This window comes from Vulpes lagopus, chromosome 3, assembly GCF_018345385.1.
Source record: "Vulpes lagopus strain Blue_001 chromosome 3, ASM1834538v1, whole genome shotgun sequence".
Taxonomy (NCBI): Eukaryota; Metazoa; Chordata; class Mammalia; order Carnivora; family Canidae; genus Vulpes; species Vulpes lagopus.
This window is the reverse complement of record NC_054826.1, coordinates 108,038,838-108,057,000: the sequence shown is the minus strand read 5'-3', so window position 1 is coordinate 108,057,000 and position 18,163 is coordinate 108,038,838. Positions and strand designations below refer to the sequence as shown.

The window sequence follows — 18,163 nt, the reverse complement described above, 5'->3', positions numbered from 1 at the left end:
AGGGAAATGGAATGGGACAGGAATGGCTGGGGTGGGCAACAATGAGGGTTAGTGAGGACACCATCAAATACAGGTCTCCAATCCTGTAGTGGCCAATGAGTAGGGCCACCCTACATCCTGGGTGGCAAATGGTCCCAATTTATGCCCACTACCCTGGCATGCCCCTAACTTCCACTTTCCATTTTCCAAAAATGCCTGGTCTAAACACTAAATTATACAGTTGCCCCAAGGTCTCTTAAAAAAAAAAAAGCACTGCATGCCCAACCATCATGGATTACAGACTGCCCCAGTGGCAGGGAGGAGACAAATAGGGAAGGTAAGTCAACAGGGCCCAATCATCAGGGAGTCCCAGTATTTCAGAAGAGATCATCCCCTCACTTGAAAGCAGTGGTATGGAGGTCTCGCTGGAGCTCCCCTTGCCACCGGGACCGGCCTAATCGCTCCAGAATGCAGTAGGAGAAGTCGGGGAGCTTCAGGTCAGGGTCTCCCTCCAAGCCTATCAAGGCCCTGTAACGCATGTCCTGGGAGGCAACGATGATCAGTCTCTTTCCCCACCTGTGAATCAGAAACACCGCATGGAAGAAATAACTTTAAGTATTTTACGAAAATCAAACGGTAAAAAAGCAGAACCTTAGAGAATTATCACCTTGTGTTATTTCTTGGAGGTTCACAATGCCCCTGTGAAGGTTTGTCCCCATACCACGCGTGTTTGGGGTGAACAGAGCCAACCTTGTCATCTTGTGCAGAACCCTCCAAGGTCTTGCCCAGACACTCAGACCAAAGCCCAAAGTCATCAGCAGGGGCCGGAATGCCCTATGCACCCTCCACAACCTGCCAGGTCCTGAAACAAGTTGCTTCCTCTGCCTAGCCACTCCTCCCCTGGTCTGTAGGTGGCTGATGCCTTCTCTTCATCCACGCCACTGATTAGACATCACCTCCTCAGACCTTCCTGAAAGTCTAGCCAGTTTGTTCCCTACCTCTGACCATTACCATATTCTTCACAGCACACAGCATGCTTCAAAATTTTTTTTTTTTCAGACATTCTTGTCTGTCTCCTCCCTTCGAATTTAAGTGCTGTAAGATTAGGCACATTGTTGACTTTTCACTAGGACACGTTCAGTGCCTAGAATGATTGTGGTAGGGTGTGGTGTGGTATGGAATGATTGTGGCGTGGTCTGGAAACATTTAAATGAGTGAGCTAACCTATGGAATTAGACATAAATTTCAAGGTAAAAAATATAGGCGTACCTCAGAGATGTTATGGGTTTGATTCCAGATTACTGCAATAAAGCAAATATTGTAATAGGGCGAGTATTGCGATAAACCTTAGTCAAATCAATGTTTTGATTTCCAGGGCATATGAAAGTATGTTTACACTCTATTGCAGTCTATTTAGTGTGCAACGACATCTAAAACAACAATAACAACAACGTGCGTACTTTATTAAAACATATTTATTGCTGGGACTCCTGAATCGCTCAGTGTCTGCCTTTAGCTCAGGTCATGATCCCAGGGTCCAGGGATCAAGTCCCGCACTGGGCTCCTCAGAGGGAGCCTGCTTCTCCTTCTGCCTAGGTCTCTGCCTCTCTGTGTCTCTCATGAGCAAATAAACAAAATCTTTAAAAAGTATATTTTTTGCTAAAAAATGCTAACCATCATCTGAGCTTTCAGAAAATCGTAGTCACAGATCCCAGATTGCCATAACAAATATAGTAACAAAAAGTTCAAAATATTATGAGAATGACCAAAATGTGATAGAGACATGATGTAATAAGCAAATGCTGCTGGAAAAAATGGTGCCAGTAGACTTGATGCAGGGTTGCCACAAATGTTCAATTTATAAAAAAACGCAGTATCTGTGAGCACAGTAATATGAGGTATGCCTGTACTTAACGATGTAATTGGTGGCTCCGTAGTGTGTTGAAGATCAGACCTGGGAAAAATCCCTCATTCTTACTGACCTATGGTATGAAAATAGAGGCCACGAATATGTCCTACCGGGCAGCCTGGGTGGCTCAGCGGTTTAGCGCTGCCTTTGGCCTGGGGCATGATCCTGGAGACCTGGGATCGAGTTCCATATCGGGCTCCCAACATGGAGCCTGCTTCTCCCTCTGCCTTTGTCTCTCCCTGTCTCTCACGAATAAATACATAAAATCTTAAAAAAAAAAAAAATAGGTCCTACCTAGCAAAGCATTTCAGACCTAGTGACGTGATGGGAGACAGGCCTTGTGGTCAGGTATTTAATAAACAACAGAGCTATGAAAAGTAGATGCTGGTCCAGGATTAGAGGTTGGTAGCTCATGAGCTCTTGTGCATGGACCCTGGGTGACTTGTCTGGGAAAGGGAGTGCTTCCAAGTGGATGGTATCTCAATGCCAAGAAGAGAATGAGCAATGGGATCTCTGCTGCAAGGCTTGGAACCTAAAAGGGTGTGATGGAGTAGGCCAATCTGCCCAACACGTCAGCTTAGATTAGCAGATAAGGCACTATGACGGAGTCTCAGTCTTAAGGGATGGAGACTAGGCAGAGAAATGAATTTATTCCATCACATCCCTCAGTCTGATAGTTCTCCTTCCTCCTACTCCACATCAGCTGATTTCACCTCTACCACCAAAAGATCAAAGAAGAGACTGCCTTCCTTTTAACTTAAACACTGCAGATTCCTATACATTGTGACCTAAAAATGAGTCTTCTGCAGTCATGGAAGTCTGCAGAATCCAGCCTTGGAAAGAATGTTAAGTTGAGAACACACACAAAAGAGAGACAGTCAACTTCCTGTGTCTGCATATCACAAACTTAGGACCTATACCCTCGCATTTCAAAATAAGCTCATGAAGTTACATTGGAAGAGGTCAGCTGGGATAAGAAAGTTTGAAAACAGGGGAACTGGTTTGCTGCTTTTCAAATGTATCAGATTTGTTTACTACACTGTACGTTATAATCCCAACATTTCCAGTTAGCTGACTCTGTGACTCCTGCTAGGCTGAAATTGCTGAGTGTGTTCATCAGACAGGATGTCAAATACTGAATAAGCACAATGTAAAATACCAGAGATACCAAGATAAATTAAAGTGGTATCAATCTGCAAGGAGCTCACAGTCTACTGAAGGAGCAAGTCAAGAGACTGAGCGATTATGCTACGGCCCAAAGCTGGCAGAGAGCAACTCTGGTGGTCGAGCCTACAGAATGCCATTATGTGTGGAGCCCCAATTCCAGCCTGTGTGTGTGAACAGAATGCATGCATAGTAACCAGGGAACACTCTCACAGGAGGTGATTCCAGAGTTAGCAGTCACCAGGGTGGGTGAAGGACAAGGAAGCAGAACCTGCAAGTTTCAGAGGGATGAAGGAGCACGCCTGTCCCAGGAGGCAAGTGGTGTGGTATGGCTAGAAAGTCTGGGGTTGCAAGCTAGAAAGCAGAAGGAAAGAAAGCTCACGAGGTCACTGGGAGGGCAGCCCCGGTGGCACAGCGGTTTAGCGCCTGCCTTCAGCCCAGGGTGTGATCCTGGAGACCCGAGACCGAGTCCCACATCAGGCTCCCTGCATGGAGCCTGCTTCTCTCTCTGCCTGTGTCTCTGCCTCTCTCTCTTTCTGTGTGTGTTTCTCATAAATAAATAAATAAATCTTAAAAAAAAAAAAAAAAAAAGAGGTCACTGGGAGTCTACATCCTGAATGGCCTTGCAATGCCAGCCCCAGGAGTTTAGATGTCATGGCACAGGTCAGGGGCTATAACTTCAAACCCAACAGGATAATCAATCAGTCAACATGCCTTTTTAGGAGTTGATATTGTGCCAGGCATATTCTAGATCCTAGAGTTACAGTCACGAATAAAAAAGTTTCTGCCTTCAAGAGTTTATGGTCTGGTGGCGAAAGGGTGACATGAATAAATACTTAAGATCATTTGGTACTAGGGCACCTGAGGGAGTCAGTCTCTTGATTTCAGGTCAGGTCATGATTTCTGGGGAGTGAGATGGAAACCCTGCGTTGGGCTCCATGCCGGGCATGAAGCCTGCTCAAGATTCATTCCATCTCCTTCCCCCCTCCCCACCTCATAAATGCATGCCTGCACTCTTTTACTGTCTCTCTCAAAAACAAAAGACCATTTTTGGTACTGCAATGAGTAACACAATGGTGTCTGGGCAACAGGCACACTTTCTGAGGAGCTAAGTTAAGACTGAATGAAGTGTATAGGGTGGAGATGTGAAGACCTGAGGCAGAACATAAGGAACGGCACGTGCTGTAGCCCTGAGACAGAAATGAGCGCCACATGTTTGGGCTGCAGCATGGAGAAGACTCGGGCAAGTTCAGGGGCTACAGTCAAAGCTTGGGCGGGGTGCAGAGGGTATAGGTCCTGCAGAGCCTGAAGGGCTAGGGTCAGTCGGCAGGCAGCTGCAGGGCACGTAGAGCACCGGGTGGCTCGTGGCTCTGGCCTATGTCACCAAGCAAAAATCCGTCCTAGTGCAGCTAGATTCTGTGATGTTTTTAAAAAGGAGCTAGAAGTCCAGATTTTAAATATTAGTTAAGAAATAAAATTAAAACAAAACAGCGTGCAGGCTAAACAAAGCATGTGCATGGGGCACATGTGGCCAGTTGGAAACATGTGCCATGAATGACCAAGGCTCTATCTATCCCAATTCCATTTTAGAGAAAAACATGATATGGAGTATGGGAAGTTCCAAAGAGGAGAGACGGGGCACCTGGGCAGCAGTCGGTTAAGCATCTGACTCTTGATTTTGGCTCAGGTCATGATCTCAGGGTCATGGGTGATTGAACCCTATGTCAGGCTCTGTGCTCAGTAGAGGCTGCTTGAGATTTTCTCTCTCTTTCTAGAATAAATAAATCTTGAAAAAGAAGAGAAAGAGGTAGAGCAAGGCAGCAAGGAGGGAGTCAGGAGACTCTTGTACTATTTTGAGGCCAAAGGGGGTTTGAGAAAATGATAGAGGGTCAAGTTCATGGGACTCAGCAGTCAGCTGCAGGCAGAAGTATGGAGAGAAGGGGGCCAGGAATCCCAAGTTTGCAGCTTGTACACCAGGCACATGGGAATACCCTGGCGCAGAGGAAATCACAAAAGAGGCAAGAAAGGGAAGAGGAGGCAGGTTTGGGGTGAAGGAGTGTGATGCTCTGAAGAAGAGGCTACTGAACTCCACACGTGGCACTTGGAGGACGTCTGGGTAGGAGAGCCCTTCAGAGCAGCCCAATATTTAAAGGGTGGATGGAAGCTGGGGCATCCATGAGGCAGCTGGTGAGGATTGGCCAGAACAGAAAAACAAAGCGGTAAGCCATGGCGCAAAAACTTTAAAACTCCTTGATGGGGTAGAGGGGTCAAGGAGATCAAGAGCCCAACAGCATCCACAGGCTTGTTACTAGGAATCTCAGGGGATAAGATTTCAGTGAAGTAATAAAGTCAGACATCAGTGGGCAGAGAAGTAAAGGAGAGAAAGAATGAAGGTGGCTATTTCCTCCAGGAAATAGCAAGCAGCACAGACAGATCTATAGTCACAGGGGACCCGAGGTGAGAGAAGGTCCTGTTGTAAGATGGGCGAGTCATTAGGATTGAGGAGAGAGCTCCAGCAGCAAGGAGGCAACGGTTGAAACTCATGGAGAAAGATGAGCTCACTGAGAGAGGTAGCTGGGGTGGGGGAGGGGGCGGGGCTACCGGGAGCTAGGCTGGAGAAAGGAGGAGAGGAGGAGGAAGAAGAGAAGCAGAGTGCAGCCTGGGCCTGGGCCAGGGCTTCTTGTTGCCTCTGAGCTGAGGAAGAGCGGAAACATGGAAAGTTGCAGGCTGAAGACACAAGTCTGCAGAATTCACACTGGCAGCTTTTCCCTGTTCTGTGAAGTGGGCAGGGAGGTGGGTATGGGGAGGGGCTGGAGAAGATAACAACCTGGATTAGTCTCTCTGGGAAACTGGGATCCTGAGCCTGGACAAGAGAAGGAAAGGCATTGATCCGTATGAGGGCCATCTACTCTGCTCAACTGTGCCAGGACCATGGACACAAGGGAAAGGGGAAAGGTAGGGCCCTGAGCAAAATCTGCACCACTGCAAGAGTGGCATGCAGAATGTGGAGGCTTAGTGCAGGGCTGCCGCACGGACACACTTCCAGGCTGCAGACGAGTCTCCGTGCCTTGACTGTACCCCCCGGGCTTCCACACAGGAGGCAGTCCATGAGTCTCCAATAGTACAGAGCCGTTACCTGCCAAAGGCTTCCACCATCATACACCGGGGCTGTAAAGACTTGGTCCTGATGTCATTGGTTATGTTTTTCCTCTCCTTGAAGTACCGGCATGAGCCCTGGATGCCATCCTTGTTCTCTAAGATCATATGAATGGGGTAGACATCCTCCAAGGGGACTGGATCCCTCCGGGACTCCAAAATGCCGGTTTCCAAGTCAATCTCTTCATACCTAAAAGGGGGAAAGCACAAACACCAAACCACAACTCAGCTTCAGAAATAATACATACTTGGATCATTCTTCTTTCCTTTTTTCTTTTTTTATTAAAGATTTTATTTATTTATTTTTAGAGAGTGAGTGTGCAACAGCTGGGGTGGGGAGAGGCAGAGGAGGGAGGTAAAGGGTCCCAAGCAGACTTCATGCTGGGAGCCCTACACAGGGCTGGATCTCACGACCCTGAGATCATGACCTGAGCTGAAACCAGAAACCAAGAGCCGGATGCTTAACGGACAGAGCCACCCAGGCGCCCCTGGCGCATTCTTCTGACAAACGCCTGCTGAGATCAGAGAGGAGTGAGCTCACTCGGTCCCCAGCCTTGCATATGCAGATTAGAGCAACATTCCTGCCTTTCTATCCCAGAAAACAGACCTTTCCAGGGTTCCCCAAACCCACCCTAGAAGCTGAATGCTGGAACCAGAACCATCTCACTGGCCCAAATCATGGCCTTTTGGTTTCCCTCCAAATCCGGTGCTTGCATGTTAACAATTTTCACCTTGGAATCCTCAGTCCTGTCTTTTCCTCCAAATACTGATCCTGGGTCTCCAGTTGTCTATCGAACACCTCGAATTCAATGAGATCAAAATCAAAGCTATGACGACCTCTCTCTGCCTCCAATGAAGTCCCTCCTTTCCACTTTCTTCCAGTTATGTTGTATTGATGCCATAGGGACATCTTTGACTTGCATTTCTTCCTTTATCCAGTTAGCCAAGTTTGTGAGGCTCTCCTTAGAAATGTTGCTCACAGTCTGTGCTGGTCTATTTAAGGGCAAATCCCATTTATGCTCATTAGCCCTCTCTTCTTCGCCTTCTCTGTGACCTCTGCACTGCTTTACCCTCCATTCCCAAATCACATCTTCCACCATCTGCCAGGAGTTGGCTGTGGACTACTGCCCTCCACCTCTCCAGCCACACCTCCCTAGACTTCTTTGATGGTTTCTACCTGTCCATCCAGCCTTTCAATGTACGTGCACCTAAAGGCCATGTCTTAGGCCTCCCGTCACACTGCATCCTCTTCCAGGGATGATCCTGGTCTATAGCTTTAATACCTAACCATATGGGATGATTGCCCATGTCCAGCTCCATCCCTCCCTCTGGCCTTGCTTTTGTCCAATGAAGCCACATGTTTATTAAATAGAATCTCCACTTGGATCACCCAAAGGAACCTTGAACTCAGTGTGTCTCAAAGTACATTCAGCACCTTGCCCACCTCCCCTGAGACCCAACCACCTTTCTGCTTTCTGTGTTCCTCACCAACAGTAAAGGGCATCAATATTCATTCAGTAACCTAAATATCAGAAACCAGAAAACAATCATCCCTGATTCCTCCCTGTCTTAATAACCCCACATCTAGTCACACCAAATCCTCTTGATTCTTCTGCTCCATAAGTCTCGATTCCATTTGCCTCTCTTATTTATTCTCACTTGTGCCACAGTAAGCAAAACTGAGGTGGAGAACAAAGGCAAGAAAGAAATGTAGAGGGCAGCCTGGGTGGCTCAGCGGTTTGGCGCCGCCTTCAGCCCAGGGCGTGATCCTAGAGACGGGGGATGGAGTCCCACGTAGAGCTCCCAGCGTGGAGCCTGCTTCTCCCTCTGCCTGTGTCTCTGCCTCTCTCTCTCTCTCTCTCTCTCTCTCTCTCTCTCTCTCTCTCTCTCTCGGTGTCTCTCATGAATAAATAAATAAAATCTTAAAAAAAAAAAAAAAAAGAAAATGTAGATGAAAATGAAACTTCTTTATAACCTGCAGCCCATTGTCATTCGAGGCAGGCAGAGTATAACATTCTTCCAGGAAGCTCCCAACTGTAAAAGTTAATGCTCTAAGAGAAAAACAAGCTTAGCTTGACAATAGCTAGGCCTCCAGGGTCCCCCCAGTCTTCTTCAGCATCTGAGAGTCCTTTTGGAAGCCTCCGTTTGTCTTTACTTCCCACAACTGGAAAATATATAATCAGTCACTGGCTCCTGACAACCCCAGCTCGTTCTGCCCACTGGTCCTATCACTGTGCTTTCATGAAAGCCTTCTTGCACCGAAGACTTCTTGTGAATTCTTTCTTGGCCAACAGCTCTAAACCCCAACCTTCAAACCACATCAAAACGATGATTGGTTGGTTGTGACTGGATTTCTAAAATCTCTCAACCTCACATTCTGCCCTTAGTCTGGCCCTCCTTTTTGGGGGTGGGGTTCCCAACTGTTTTTTGGATAAAGGATAAACTCTCTAAGTGGATTAAAAGACCACTGATTACCTCTCCAGTCCAATCTGGTTAAGGACAGAGAGGACTCTGTAACCCCAAACTTCAAGGATTCAAATTCTGGTTGAAGTTGCTCTTGCTAGTTGATAGTCTTGAACAAGTCACTTACCCTCTCTGTGCCCGAATTTTCTCTTCAGGAAAATGGGGGTGATAATATCCACCTCCTTAAGGTCATTGTAAAAATTAACTTGCTATGTCAGGGTCTCAGCAAATCCCAGCTCACAAGAAGCATGTACCTAAGTGCCAACTATTATTCCCTATTCTCCGCCTCCCACCCTACACTTCAGCCACACTTAACTTACTTCTCTCCCTTTAGACTTCCACATTTGCCCTTCCCCGTCCAGAATACTCTGCCAAGTGGCTCCCTAAATCCAATCTTTTAAGTCTTGCTTTGGACAGTATTACCTCTGGTAACTTCTCACAACACGACGTTAACTGCACAAACTCTATAGAGACAGGCTGCCTTGAGTGTTCTAATCAACACTTGGTCACTTATAATCTCACTTAACTTGGGACAGGTTAATCCTCAGTTGCCTCTTCTGCAAAATGGGAAGATAAAAGCACCCACTGCTGCGGACTGAAGGAGTTCAGTTTCTCCAAGCTCCTAGCACAGGATCTTCCAGCATCAGGCCAATAATAACCGTCCAATAAATGCTAGCTATCATTATTATGGCTAAGCTTGCTGTTAGGCAGATCTCTAGCTGCCCTGGGCTCTCTAGTTGAGCACTGAATGAATGCCCCAGAAAAGGAGGCTGAACTCCAGGATCTCCAGTCTTGATCTAATCTGACTTCCTACCCGCCACTCTTTGAAGCTCTTTGGGGATATCCCCCCCCCCCCCCGTGCTGCTCACTAGCACCCAAGCACCCACAACGGGCCGGAAGGGACATCGCTAGATGCCCCCCCACCCCATCAGGCGCCCGGGCTCTAAGCAGGCCCGAGGGACCCCCTCCCCCTCCCCCTCCCAGCCAGCCGCTCCCCGCGCCCCCCATCAGACTCCCGCGGCTGCACTCGTCCCCTCCGCCCCCTCCCAGCGCCGTGGGGCTCCGGGCCCCGCGCCCGCCCCCCCCAGGGCCAGGCCGCTGACCGGTCCTGGAGCTGGAGGTCGGGTCGCTCCCGAGGCTCTTCGTAGAAGCTGATGCCCGGGTGCGTGGCAAGGGCCCGCCACAGGAACTCCTGCGTGTAGGGCTCCAAAGGCAGCGGGAAGGGAGGCACTCGCGTCTCCAGACGGCTCCACAGCGCCGGCAGACACAGGCCATCGAGCCCCTCCAGGGCCACCTCGTCCAACAACGACTCCAACGCGTCCATTGCTCCCGGAGTTTGCAGCTCCCCAGGCGCCTGCGCATCAGGACGCGGAGGGCCCTCCAGCGCGCCTGCGCACGACGGCGGCAGCCCGGGGAGGCGGGGCTGGACCTGGAGGGGGGAGGAGGCGTTCCAGAGCGCCGGCGTGACGTCACGCCCCGTGGGGGCGGGCTCAGTCCGCGGGGCTCCGCCGCCATTGGTCCGGAACCCCGCAGTAACCAGGGGAACTGCAAACACTGCAGAGGCCGCTTCCGGTTCGAGCACCCGGAACCGCCGCCTCTCGGGATGGATGGTGAGTGTCCGTGGGCCCCTCCGGACGGTCGGGCGGTTATTGTCTCATCTCTCCTGAGGTTCCCTCGGACAGAATCCCAGGCAAGAGAGCCCCGGGTCGCTACTGCCTGATCCGGGGTGGTCTCTGGTCAGAGGGAAAGGGAGCCCCACTAGGGGGTCCGGGATGGGAAGAAGGGGCTGGGGGGGGCGGGGGAGGCGGGGGGGGCGGGGGGCGGGGTCAGTGGTTTGGCCTCTGTGCAGAGCCGTGTTGGTGTAGGAACCCGGTACAGGCCGGGGGCTCAGAAGCTCTTTAGGGTAGAAAGGAGAAGCAGAAGTCTGAGGGGAGTCTTGTGTGGCCTCGGATGTGGGGCGGTGAAACCTGGGTGTTGGTATGGGGGTACGCGCCATCCAGGTCATCAGCTACTGGGCGGGTGGGGGAGGACCAGGGCATACTCTCCTGAGCTCTGATGTGGATAATCACTACTGTTTAGTGCCAAAAACTGCAAGCGCTGTCAACAACACCTCGTTAAGCTTCTCAACAGCTCTTTGGGCGGGGGGGGGGGGGGGGGGGGGAGTCCCATGGTGTGTGTGTGTGTGTGTGTGTGTGATCCTGTTTTGCAAATGAAGAAACTGACGCTCAAAGAAGTTAACTTGCCCCAAGTCAAACGGCCAGTAAGCTGGGCAGAGTGACTAAGAAACACAGACACTCAGCTAAATGAACAGAGTTGGAGATTTGGCAGTGGTTTCGGAGGCCCTTCAGCTCATTCCAGGCGTTCCAAATGGAAATATCTGCAGGGGCAGGTCTGGTGGGCTGGATTGGGGTGTCACTGAAAAGTCACTTTCCCTTTTGGAAAGGAAAGCTTCTCACTCATCTCCAACCGATTTATTTTTCTGGGGGGTTGGGGGGGGAGGCACTTCTCGAAATGCCATGACAGCCAATCAGTCTGATGGCCAGATGGCCAGATGGCCAGATGCCACCTGTGGACCACTATTTAGGGTTCCCTGATTAGAATCATGGAATTGACCTTTGAAAACAATCTAAAAATAGGGTACTTTGATCTCATTTTGAAGATAGGAGGACTAATGTCTAGACAGACTGTTGAGGGCCTGTGCTAGAATCCACATCATTTTTCTCATTTCAGCACTATCCCTTACTTCCGAGGATTTGTTCCTTGAATCCGCCCGATGCAGTGTGGGAAGTTAGTTTTTTTTTTTTTAATTGAACAGTCTGATATGTACTTAAAAGACATCTTTGCCCTTTGTACTTCAGAGGTACTATAAAATGTCATTTGCAGTTGCCTTGTGGAGCGATCTATTGCTACAGAGCAACAGTTCTCAAATGTTTGTTTTTGTTTTGTTTTGTTTTGTTTCTCAAATCATTTTGATCTCAGGACACCTTTATACTCTTACCTCAAAAGAGCTTTATGTATATTGTATCTGTGCTATTGACCGTATTGAAATTAAAGATGAGAAAAAAAATCTTAAAGCATTCATTTATCAATTATTTAAAAATAGCAGTAAACTTGGGGCGCCTGGGTAGATCAGTTAGCTAAGCATCCAGTTCTTGGTTTCGGCTCAGGTCATCATCTCATGGGTTGAGATTGAGCCCCATATTGGGTTCCTCACTTAGCAGGGAGTCTGCTTAAGGTTCTCTCCCTCCGCCCCTCCCCATGCTCACATGTGCTCTCTCTCTCTCTCTAAAGATAATAAATCTTTAAAAAATAATAGTAAACCCATTACTTCTGAATAAAAATTATAATTTTAATGAAAATTAGCTAGGCCTACATCCCCCAAAATTAGTAGGAAGAGTAGCATTATTTTACATTGTCTCAAATCTCTTTAAAGTCTGGCTTGATAGAAAATAGCTAGACTCTCATTTCTGCTTCAGCAACCAAACTGTTGTGTCTTTTGGCTGATGTACATGAAGAAAGTCTGGCCTCACACAGATTTTAATTGCCGTTTCAAATAACTGTAGACCTTCTTTTTTGATGCCATACCAAAACCTAGCAAGTGGTGATTTCTTGAAGGGTATTTACAGTGTGCCATCTGAAACCATATTGGTGAACTTTTGTACTCTGTTACATTAAAATCCATTGGTTTATCTTCCCTTTTGTTCAGATATTTTACTCATGTATGATTTTATTACATTAGGCATTGGTCATTTGGAAAATGTTGGTTTACTGAGTCACACAAGTCTTCCAAATGTTGACATTTCAAATTCCATTATGTGATATCAAGTGGAATATAATTATATAATATCAAGAAAATCACATTTGTTAATATCACCGTCTATTTCTTTCCTTCTTTTTTTTTTTTTTTTTTTTTAGAAAAAAAGTTTAAGCTCCTAAACTCAAGGTAGTAGAAACAAGTTTTCATTTGGGCAACAAATACTGTCAGTTTCCTTGGGGAAAGGGACAGACTCACTTTTTTTTTTTTTTTTTTTTTTTTTTACATATTTGAGAAAATGTCCGTGAAACACTCAAGCCTGTATAACTATAAACTATAGTTTTTTAGATGTTCATTCAAGTAAAAAAGTCATTCTATATGTATGTGGCTAGATCAGCTGGTAACTCACACAAGTACATGAGTGTTTTCTAGGATCAACTATTCCGCTTGTACCAGAGAAGGGCTTGATATACTTCCCATTTTGTTGCACACAATATTAAAAAGATGTATACTCGTGGGATGAAATGGAACAAAATTAATTTAGTATTTCATAAGGATATTCTTAGGTGAAAATGATTTTTTTATGATTATAGATTTATCGTGAGTACATGGCAGTAAATAATATGATGACTGCTAGTACAATTTGGTGCTGCTGCCTTGTAGCAACTCAGGCCACAAGCAGTTCTATCTACTGCTGCTTTTCCATCATCAATGCAAGTATTGACACAGTGAAGAAATCTTAGAATTGTGATTAAGATAGTTTTGTCCTTGTGAACCCCCTCTTCTTCCCAGGGTCTGTGGAAAACAGTTTGAGAAACATCGCTATAGACCATTTTTAAGAAGTCTGCCCAGTTACTCTGTCATCATCTCCTTCACTCCTAGAGCATTATCACAGCCCAATAGAGGAACCTGTTAATTTTCAGAGTGGTTACAAAAAAGAAAAACTTGTTCTTTCTAAGAAAGCATTTGCCCTAAGATTAGATTTAGTATTCAAAAGATCCCTTTTCTATTAAATTTTTAAAATGTAGGTGATACAACAATTTTATAGGCGCATATGTGTTGGGTAGGGTGAAGCATACCATGATGAATTGTGATTCTACCCAAGTCTGGCCTTACCAAAAAGGTGTTTACTTCCCAAATTTACAGAAAGCTTAAGAATCTACCATCTATCTACAATACCCAAACTGGATTGTAGTTAGGTTAATTCTGCATGTCCAAATCACCATGGTTTTTCACATTTTTCCTGGTCCGTTGGTTTTGACCTTGGGCAAGTTTTATTTGGCTCTGCGATACAGCATGATATAATGCTGATATATTTGGGGGGGCTATATACTGGTGGATTCAAATTTCAGCTATGTACTCTGACCTCTCTGAGCCTCAGTTTTTCTGTCAATGAAATAGAGCTGAAAATAAGGCATACTTTGTTTTATCTGGTAATCCACTGGTGAATTCAATGAGACTGTGCATGAACACTTAACACCAAGCCTGGCAGATAAAAAGCACTCCTACGAGGTAGCTAATGCTGTCATTATCTGCAAATGGGCAAACTTTAGCTGGCAGAAGAGGGAGGAGGGAATCGATGAAGCTCTCTAGCAAATAATAATCTTTGTAATTAGCTCACTGTTTGTTTAAAAGAAAAGCCGACTTGTGACATTTTATATTTACCTGAAAGTAAACTGGCAACGTGTGAGTCTTTTGCTATGAAGTGTTCACCTTTATGTTAAAGTCACATTTCCTCCAGTGCTTTTAAAATATGAGATGGTTCAGGAAAAAAATATTTCTACTCAGTTCTCAAGGAAACATAATAATTAGACAAATTTCAGCACATCAACATAATTAGAAAGGATTTTAAAGCTGTTCATTTGCTTTTGCTCTCCCCAGAGCAAATATTCAACATTTCCCTCGCTTATACTGTTCATTTGCTTAGTACACTTTCTCAAAGAATTAATAATGCCAAGATGAAATTTAGCCTAGCTTGTCTAAATAATCCCAAACTGCAAAACGGGTGACGGTTGAATTAGTAAGGTTTTGTTGAAAGTATGCTGTCAGCATGTCTGGTCTCCTCTGTTCTGATCCAGTATTCACCTGTGGGCTCCCGGTGACTTGTCAATTTCTCTGACTACTTAAAATAAACCAAGCCAAAAATGTTGTAAAATAAAACAAAGCGAGGGCAGCCCTGGTGGTCTAGCGGTTTAGTGCCGCCTTCAGCCCAGGGTGTGATTCTGGAGTCCCAGGATCGAGTCCCATGTCGGGCTCTCTGCATGGAGCCTGCTTCTCCGTCTGCCTGTGTCTCTGCATCTCTCATGAATAAATAAATAAAATCCTTAAAACAGCAACAATATGGAACTTCTGGGGAATCTAATCAGAGGAATGACATTTAGATCTTTATATTCATTAAAAAATAAAAATAAAAAAAATAAAGCGAGCATTCAGCAGGCAAAATAAACATGTGGTCTGTGTAGTCTCTATGTCTGTTCTCCCTTCCTTCTTTCTTCATGCCCACCTTTGAATCTGATTCATTTCTTTGTGTCTTGCTAGTTCTCAGTATCCATCCCAACCTGTGATTTTAGCTTACAGGAACTTGGCACGCTAAGTTTTTCTTATTCTTTAGGGCATTCATTTAGTAACCCTACATTTCAATGCCTTCTGTGTGCTGGAATCCAGAGATACCAAGATGAGTACTTGATCCAGGTGAAGGGTAGACGGGAGTTTATTGTATTATTCTTTTTCTTTTCTTTCTTTCTTTCTTTTTTTTTTTTTTAAAGTAGGATCCACGCCCAGCATGGAGCCAACATGGGGCTTGAACTCACGAGCCTGAGATCAAGACCTGAGCTGAGATCAAGAGTCAGATGCTTAACCGACTGAGCCACCCAGACACCCCTCCTTATATTACTCTTAAAACTTTAAGTTGATTTTTCTGAACATAGAAGTTAAGAATTTTTTCACCTTAAACACAAAAAGAGAGATGTAGCCAATTTGAAAATGAATTCTTTATATCTGAGGTTACAAGTTGGGGGCCTCTGAATGAATCAGATCACAGTCATGCTTACTTGGCCCATAATGATTTTTGTTTTGTTTTCAGTTGGTTTTTTTTTTTTTTTTTTTTTGCAATTTTTGAATGAGTTGTCAACATTGAAAAATTGAGGGGTTTCTCATAAATATCTGATCGTGATATTTTCTTAACAAAAATAATAAAGTCTGTTAACACCAAATCAGAGTTGTGCATGGCAACAGCTTCCTCCCAGCTGGAGCTAAATGGAGACCACCCCTTTAGCAGGGAGGTGCACTTTCCAATTTGCCACAGCACCTCCCTGACTGGCCGCCCTCATTGCGTGTGTTCCCTGCCTGCGCCCTGTAGCTACCTGAAGTTACAGTCCTGCTCTTATATTAACTTGGGCAATTTTGGAAATCCCTGCAGATTATTGTGTGGCATGGTGTGCCATATATACATGTTCTCTTTGTTTTAATCTGAGAGAAAAAGAGGGGGGTGGATATATACTCTGCATTTAAGAACTTCATAGTCTGGTGAGAAAGCCAGTCAACAATAGCTAACTATAATCCAGCATGGGAGTCCCTAGAAGATCACATTTTCAAAGGTCTTTCTCTTTCTCAAAGCAATCTGGCTCACTGCCTGCTTTTATAAATAAAGTTTTATTGGGATATGGCTATGCCCACTTGCATATAAATGCATACAATCTATGGCTATTTTCATGCTTCAGAGGCAAAGCTGATTAGTTGTGGCAGAGGCCATATGGTCCATAAAGCCAAAAATCTTTACTATCTGGCCCTTCCCTGGAAAAGTTTGCCGACTTCTGCCAGAGAGGATCTGATTTGAGTCTTGAGACAGTTCCACGTGATGCTCATTAACATTGGGCCCATTTACACCATGTAACTAGCAGGTAGCAGAACTAGGACTCAACCAAATAAAGTGTACACCCTAGATTTTTGTATATCTAGAGCATGTCCTCAAAGACAGGTCTCAAACTTGACTGTGCCAGTTTGTGGCCAGGTTGTTACACTTGTGAAGTGAGTCTATGGGCGATGCCTACCCATTAGTCTTGTGGAAGAACAAACACAGTTTAAAAGGCACTACCTGGGTAGCCCTGGTGGCCCAGCTGTTTGGTGCTGCCTTCAGCCCAGGGTCTGATCCTGGAGACCTGGGATCCTGTCCCACGTCGGGCTCCCTGCAGGGAGCCTGCTTCTCCCTCTGCCTGTGTCTCTGCCTCTCTCTCTGTGTCTGTCATGAATAAATAAATAAAATCTTTAAAAAAAATAAATAAAAGGCACTGCCCCCTTGATCACCTCCGTGGCTCCTCAGAATCTGACCCTGTGGCCACTCTTCTATTTCCAAATAGGAAAGGGCTTACCAGGAGCAATATGGTTAGTTCAAGGAGGAGTTTGGTACTTTTTACAGCTCACTTTATATAAGAATAAGGAAGTAACCATTGTCCTCAGTGACACCAGACAGACAACTGATGCCCTGCAGATTTCAACAGCTTGACCCTTGTAACTTTAACAATTGCCCTGTGGACACAGCACCCTAAATCAAAAAATTTCCTGGATGAGGCATTGTTCCTCCCTTCCCCTATCTCCTGTTTGGTCTGCTGGTCTCCAGTCTCCTGTTTAGATACTCACCTACCCATCCACCCTCATGTCCAGAGGTATTATAATGGGCTGAACGGGGTCTGTTGTTGTGTGTTCCCATATTTAAAAATAGTCATCTCCCATAGAAACCTGGACTTTATAGTCTCTGGATGGAAGGGTGCTTTGGTCCTGCTGGGCCTGCATTCCCACAAAGCCCTGGTTCTGAACCTTGGTCACCCCTTGGCCTTGGACATGTGATGACAGTTTGACCTCTTCTGGCTGATGGCACTGGTCAGCAAGTGCCTTTTTCTTGCATTAAGAATATTAGCCTGGGGCAGCCTCAGTGGCACAGCAGTTTAGCGCCGCTGAACCCCGGGGCATGATCTTGGAGAACTGGGATCGAGTCCTACATGGGGCTCCCCGCATGGGGCCCGCTTCTCCCTCTGCCTGTGTCTCTGCCTCTCTGTGTGTGTGTGTCTCTGTGAATAAATAAATAAAATCTAAAAAAAAAAAAAAAAAAAAAAAAGAATATTAGCCTGAATATTCAGGTCTCTAGGCATCTGAAATTTCAACTGCTGCCCATTCACCCCAGAAAGCTGGCCATTTCTTGTGCACACCATATTCTTTCCCACCTCCCTGCCTTCCCCCTTGTATTCCCTGCCAGCTGTCTCCTTTCAAGTCACCTCCACACTGTAGATTACGGTAACTGACGCCACCTGTAGAATTAACTCCTCCCACATGGCGGGATTCCATGGCCCCCTCCTGTATCCTGCTGTCTCACAGGTACTGGGCTCCGTGCCTTTCTTCCTCTATGAGGATAGACACCCACTCTGGTTCCTTTGTATACCCAGCGCTTGGCACAAGGACTAGCACAGGAAGATGTACATGAGTGTTTGCTGGGCTGACATTGTAACCAGGAAAGAGATGAACTGATCTGTCCCTTAGTGAATTGCTGGCTGGTCTCCATAAAGCAGGCAGAGTAAAAGTCCTTGCAGCCAAGCCTACAGGCCAAGATTCTAGAGATCTCAACTGGTTCCTCTTTCTCTAATGAGAAAAGTATGGTTCCTAGACATTATCCTTTAGAGTATTTCAACCCAGTCCTAATAACATGCTCTAACCTAGCTACCTTTACTGTATCTCTAGCCCCTGTTGTT

At 46.0% G+C, this 18,163-nt stretch overlaps 2 protein-coding genes across 5 annotated transcripts in view; one reads left to right on the top strand and one right to left on the bottom strand.

Annotated features, from left to right (window-relative positions):
* The window catches only part of GTF3C1 (general transcription factor IIIC subunit 1), a 73,403-nt gene extending 63,365 nt beyond the window's left edge, over nucleotides 1-10,038 (bottom strand). The window contains exons 1-3 of one of the 2 annotated variants that reach the window (XM_041747876.1): nucleotides 9,775-10,038; nucleotides 6,189-6,398; nucleotides 379-555 (exon numbers count right to left, since the gene is read on the bottom strand). In XM_041747876.1, coding sequence (XP_041603810.1) covers nucleotides 379-555; nucleotides 6,189-6,398; nucleotides 9,775-9,995 — 608 coding nt within the window. In that variant the 5' untranslated portion in view covers nucleotides 9,996-10,038. The remainder of the gene's footprint in view (nucleotides 1-378; nucleotides 556-6,188; nucleotides 6,399-9,774) is intronic. The other variant, XM_041747877.1, reaches the window with a different exon arrangement.
* A 220-nt stretch (nucleotides 10,039-10,258) lies between these two features.
* The window catches only part of LOC121487491 (katanin interacting protein), a 193,377-nt gene continuing 185,472 nt past the window's right edge, over nucleotides 10,259-18,163 (top strand). For all 3 annotated transcript variants that reach the window (XM_041749279.1, XM_041749278.1, XM_041749281.1), the window contains exon 1: nucleotides 10,259-10,281. In XM_041749279.1, the coding sequence (XP_041605213.1) occupies nucleotides 10,275-10,281 (7 nt within the window). In that variant the 5' untranslated portion in view covers nucleotides 10,259-10,274. The remainder of the gene's footprint in view (nucleotides 10,282-18,163) is intronic.